This window comes from Grampus griseus (genome assembly GCF_964374135.1).
Source record: "Grampus griseus genome assembly, chromosome: 6".
NCBI classification, from domain to species: domain Eukaryota; kingdom Metazoa; phylum Chordata; class Mammalia; order Artiodactyla; family Delphinidae; genus Grampus; species Grampus griseus.
In genome coordinates this window covers 70,787,302-70,793,542 of record NC_139000.1, presented here as the reverse complement: position 1 = coordinate 70,793,542, position 6,241 = coordinate 70,787,302, and the positions used below count along the sequence as shown (strand labels likewise).

Sequence of the window (6,241 nt, the reverse complement as noted above, 5' to 3'; positions counted from 1 at the left end):
ACAAGCATGCAAGACAGAGAATCCTAGAGGTCCAAGATTCTAGAGTGGCTGCTTGCAAGGGCGAGGAGATTACAGTAACTGCCACACTGTATATACTTCTGTGCAAAGAAAAAGGGACAGTATTCAGAATGTCTCTCACATATAAAAGAGCTGGATGGCAGGATACCTGTGTGGCCCAAGGAACTAGAGGTAACAAAGTATGGGCAAAAGAATTGCAACCAAAGGCTGGAAGAGGAAAGGTTTGCAACCAACTCTGTCTCCTAGCTGTCTGGTATTTGCTTCCAATGGGCAGAGTCTATTTTGTGAAGCATCAAGCACTGAAAAGAAGACTCCTGCTGCTGGAAGTTGACAGAAAGTAACATCCATGAGGGTAAGAATGCAAGATCAAGGCTTGTCCTGCAGATGAGGTAGCCAGTCCTGTTTAAACCGTGGGTACAGTGGACACCAATAAGTCTGTCATTATGTTTATTTTCTTTCAAAAACCCATTAACAGCACATTGGAATTTAAAAATAGTGTCATCACCTGGCATCTGATGCCCAATTGTACAAATTCTTAAATAAGGAATAGTTTCTGGTAAGTCCTCTGGCTTATAATTGGGGCAAGTATATGTTAAGTCAATAATCAGCCCAAGTTCTTCATTCTGTTCTTGGATTTTGTTTAAAAAGATACAAGGGGGAAAACATTCTTCTGGAGCAAGATTCTTTTCAAAACTCTTTTTTAAAGGAACTTTGAAAGCAATGAAACGAGTCCCAGGCATCCGCTGTCCAACTGGGAGATAGTCTTTCCACCTTTCCAGGATGTGCTTTCCACCCTTCCTCTTAGCCGACGAACATCCAGAAAATCCGTGACCCTGACCACAGCGCTCGCGGGCATGATGCCACTGGCTCATGTGACCCCCAAGATGCCGCCCACCCAATGCCAAGAGTGCCAAAGTCACCAACCCAGCGCCCCTGGTGCCAGAACAAGGCCCCGAACCACAGGCGCCTAGGCACAAGCCCACGCAGCTCGCGGACCTCCTTCTACTGCCTCTTTTCATTCTTTATTCTGTTCCACAGCCGTGAATTCCACCATTCTGTCTTCCAGGTCACTTATCCATTCTTCTGACTCAGTTATTCTGCTATTGGTTCCTTCTAGTGTAGTTTTCATTTCAGTTATTGTATTGTTCATCTCTGTTTGCTTGTTCTTTAATTCTTCTAAGTGTTTGTTCTTTAATTCTTCTAGGTCTTTGTTAAACATTTCTTTCATCTTCTCAATCTTTGCCTCCATTCTTTTTCCAAGGTCCTGGATCATCTTCACTATCATTATTCTGAATTCTTTTTCTCGAAGGTTGCCTATCTCCACTTTATTTAGTTGTTTTTCTGGAGTTTTATCTTGTTCCTTCATCTGGTACATAGTCCTCTGCCTTTTCATTTTGTTATCTTTCTGTGAATGTGGTTTTCGTTCCACAGGCTGCAGGACTGTAGTTCTTCTTGCTTCTGCTGTTTGTCCTCTGGTGGATGAGGCTATCTAAGAGGCTTGTGCCAGCTTCCTGATGGAAGGGACTGGTGGTGGGTAGAGCTGGGTGTTGCTTTTGTGGGCAGAGCTCAGTAAAACTTTAATCCACTTGTCAACTGATGGATGGACCTGAGTTCCCTCCCTATTGGTTGTCTGGCCTGAGGCAACCCAGCATTGGAGACTATGGGCTCTTTGGTGTGGCTAATGGCAGACTCCAAGAGGGCTCACGCCAAGGAGTACTTCCCAGAACTTCTGCTCAGTGTCCTTGTCCCCATGGTGAGCAACAGCCACCCCCCACCTCTGCAGGAGACCCTCCAACACTAACAGGTAGGTCTGGTTCAGTCTCCTATGGGGTCACTGCTCCTTCCCCCTTGGTCCTGATGTGCACATTACTTTGTGTGTGCCCTCTCAAGAGTGCAGTCTCTGTTTCCTCCAGTCCTGTTGAAGTCCTGCAATCAAATCCTGCTAGCCTTCAAAGTCTGATTCTCTAGGAATTCCTCCTCCCGTTGCCGGACCCCCAGGTTGGGAAGCCTGACATGGGTCTCAGAACCTTCACTCCAGAGGGTGGACTTCCGTGGTATAACTGTTCTCCAGTTTGTGAGTCACCCACCCAGCGGTTACAGGATTTGATTTTATTGTGATTGCACCCCTCCTACCATCTCATTGCGGCTTCTCCTTTGTCTTTGGATGTGCAGTATCTTTTCTGGTGAGTTCCAGCGTCTTCCTGTTGGTGACAGTTCAGCAGTTAGTTGTGATTCTCGTGCTCTTACAAGAGGATGTGAGTGCATGTCCTTCTACTCCACCATCTTGAAATAATCCCAACTCTGCTGGTACTTAATGAACCAAATATCTTTAAGACTTTTGCTAATTTGAATTAAAGTAATGTACTATGCCTTACTGTACCTTCTGCTACAACTAATAAATAAACATCCATTGGTATTGTAAATCATTTAGTCAGCAGCCTAATTTCTGCATTCATTTCTAATTTTAAATCTACTTTTACTATTTCTCAACACATTATTAATAGAATAAGTCTGTCTTCAAAATTCCATTTGATATGTCCTTTCTATAATCAACCTTTTCATAGACCTCACTGGACAGTAAAGACAGAATCACTTTAATAAAAACATATTCTGATTTCACAAGTTCTCGCCTCTACTTGCCCACACAAAACCTCCATTTTTCCTTATAGTACTCCCTCTTACTACTGATAATGTAAATTCAAACTAGTGTACAAGCTATAGCTACCACATAGTGTCCTTCAAGTTCTTCAATGTTCTTTTACCCCTTTATCAGTCCTTTCAACCTTAGTTCCTTGAAGATGCTAAATTTAACCTATTTATAGAAAAGGTAATATCTTCTGATAATGGTTTTTATTTCTGTAATTGCTTACTTCTTTCTTCTTTATTTTCTTAGCATTTCCAGCTTCCTTTTCATCTTTTTTCTATGAGTTTACTGCCTCTCCTCTTTATCACTGCCTCTCTTCACTAAGTCTTTTTAAATGACTTCAGGTTCCAGTTCTGGTCATAATAAAGTACTTTCTACCCTTACAATGCCCTTGAATACAACTAAAACTCAGGAGACAGTTCATGGAATATCTATGTTAAGATTCTGAAAGGTAAATTGTAGCAAGTGGACTAGTAAAGGAAACCAGAACTCAAAGTGTCACTGAACCAGAAGTTAGTTTTTTCTTTCTCAAATATCTCCCAGCCTGAACTCAAAGGCAACACAAAAGCTGGAAATGCATACCAGGTAAAGACAGAAAGAATCTCAAGTGAAGCCCTATATTTCTTGTCAAAAGACAGAAAGGAAAAAAAAAAAGGATACTAAGAGTGGAAAAAGGAGAGGGGGAAAAAACCCTGGATTTTTTGTTTCTTCCTTTCTCTCATAGCCCAACAACCAGGAAATCTCATGGCAATGCTAACAGTAATGGCAGCGGTTTCTGGACAAGCACAAACCACCACAAAGAGTAGAAATCCTTCTCTTAGACCAGTAGAATTGTGATCTCAAGAGCATCTGAAAAATCCCATTGCTTATTCCCATTTACATCTCCTCATGGCCTCAGATGCAGATACAGCTTCAAGAAGTGTATGACAAAGTAGGTAAACTAAAGTCCTGACTTTCTAGCCAGAAGACCAAGAAAAGGAGTACCTAGTGGCCAAAAGATGTAGGGGATATTAGGTGGAGAAAAACCTCAAGAAAGTGACTCTGTAAAATTATAGATGAATTCTTGGGCTCAGCCTTGAGTTATACCTGGGTGGAACTGACCCTAATGAGCACAACAAAGTTTTAAGAACATAACTATGGGATAAAATACTTCCCAGATCCAAGACTAGCCACAAGATAGCGAACAGATAGATGCAATTACCATTGAAAGATTTTGAAAAATAAACTGACATTGAACTAACAGTTTACAGAAGGTAGGTAAGGACTTGCAACCTGAACTTAGCTGGGTCAAATGCATGTTAAAATAAGAAGAAAAGCAAAGTCTATATTCTCCAGAGGATTTAAACAAGATCCAGATTCACATAACAAAATTCAAAGTGTATAGAATACAATCCAAAATTATTCAATATATATACAAAGAATCAGGAAATTTCAATGTATGTCAAAGAAAAAGACAATCAGCACATACCAACCCCGAGACAACAAAGATATTGGAATTTTCAAAGACTTTAAACTTTAAAACAGCTATTATATCCATGCTCCAATAAATAAGAATGATCAGTCTTGAAATGAATGGGAAAACAATGTCTCATCATAGAAATAATAAGTATAAAAAAGAACCAAATGGAAATTTTGGAACTGAAACATAAAATAACCAAAATTTTTAAAAAATCGAATGGTTGGCAGACTGGAGATAACAGGGGAAAGAGTCAGGGGTAAAAAACAAGATATGGCTGGACACTAGAGTATTAAACTGATACCAAAATTGCAGTCAACGTATATTCTCATCTTGGTAACTGAGTCTTGGATGAAAGTAAAAAGGCAGTAACTAGCAGAGAACCAAAGCCAAAATTCATCTTGAATTCTCAAATTGCAAAGCTGTATCAACAGAAAAAAGGGTAGGAGTGGAGAGAGATATTGAGTACAAAGGGTAAGCACATGGGAATTTGGGGAGGGTGATGAAATTGTTCTGTAGCTTGATGGTGATATTTACATGGCTCCAAGCATTTGGCAAAACTCATAGAACCGTACACCAAAACAAGTTTTACTGTATGTATATTCTAAAATAAGTATTGAGGAAAAACGATACTTGGACAATTCCCAGTTTTGGTAAATTAAACAATACCTTGATAACAAATCATGGTTAACAAATAAATAATAAGGGAAATTATAAAATATTATCAACTGAATAGTAATAAAAATACAAGATATCAAAATCTGTGAGATACAGCTAAAGCAGTATTTAGAGGAGTATATATAACTTTAAATATTTGTTTTAGAAAGGAAGATCTAAAATAAATTATCTAAGAAGCTAGAAGATGAAGAGCAAAATTGAAACTTAATAAGTAAAAGAAAGGAAATAATAAAGGTCAGAGCTGAAATCAATGTAATAGAATATGGACAAACAATAGAGAAAAATCAATGACACCTAAAGCTGGTTCTTTGAAAAGATTTATAAAATTGATAACCCTCTAGTTAGATTGATCAAAATTTGCACTTAAAATGGATACATTTTACTTGTGGTAAAATATAACTCAATACTGTTTTAAAAGAAAAAAACTTTACAAGAATTAAGCAATATATTGTTTGTAAATTGCACAGAGGTTCACCCCAGAATTGCTATACTAGGAGAAATAACCTTTTTTTTTTTTTTTACATCTTTATTGGAGTATAATTGCTTTACAATGTTTTGTTAGTTCCTGCTGTACAACAAAGTGAATCAGCTATATGTATACATACATGCCCATATCCTGTCCTCTTGAGCCTCCCTCCCACTCTCCCTATGCTACCCCTCTAGGTTGTCACAAAGCACCAAGCTGATCTCCCTATGCTATGCAGCTGCTTCCCACTAGCTATCTATTTTACATTTGGTAGTGTATATATGTCCATGCCACTCTCTTTGTCCCAGCTTACCCTTCCCCCTCCCCGTGTCCTCAAGTCTGTTCTCTGTATCTTTATTCCTGCCCTGCCACTAGGTTCATCAGTACCATTTTTTTAGATTCTATGTATATGCATTAGCATACGGTATTTGTTTTTCTCTTTCTGACTTACTTCACTCTGTATGACAGACTCTAGGTCCATCCACCTCACTATAAATAACCATTTTGTTCCTTTTTATGGTTGAGTAATACTCCATTGCACATATGTGCCACATCTTCTTTATCCATTCATCTTTTTTTTTTTTTTTTTGTGGTGCGCGGGCCCTCTCACTGCTGTGGCCTCTCCCGTTGCGGAGCACAGGCTCCGGACACGCAGGCTCAGCGGCCATGGCTCACGGGCCCAGCCACTCTGCGGCATGTGGGATATTCCCGGACCGGGGCACGAACCCGTGTCCCCTGCATTGGCAGGCGGACTCTCAACCACTGTGCCACCTGGGAAGCCCTATCCATTCATCTCTTGATGTACATTTAGGTTGATTCCAAGTCCTGGCTTTTGTAAATAGTGTTGCAATGAATATTGTGGTACATGTCTTTTTGTGAATTATGGTTTTCTCAGGGTATATGCCCAGTAGTGGGATTGCTGGGTCATACAGTAGTTCTATTTTTAGTTTTTTAAGGAACCTCCATACTGTTCTCCACA

At 39.6% G+C, this 6,241-nt stretch overlaps 1 protein-coding gene across 1 annotated transcript; it reads right to left on the bottom strand.

Moving 5' to 3' along the window:
* Positions 1-260: 260 nt before the first annotated feature.
* On the bottom strand, positions 261-1,037 carry LOC309824162 (RNA/RNP complex-1-interacting phosphatase-like; the record flags this gene model as incomplete). The annotated part of the gene is made up of 1 exon (XM_082656897.1): positions 261-1,037. One exon carries the CDS (start codon positions 1,035-1,037, stop codon positions 261-263), a length of 777 nt encoding a protein of 258 aa, XP_082513023.1.
* Positions 1,038-6,241: the final 5,204 nt, after the last annotated feature.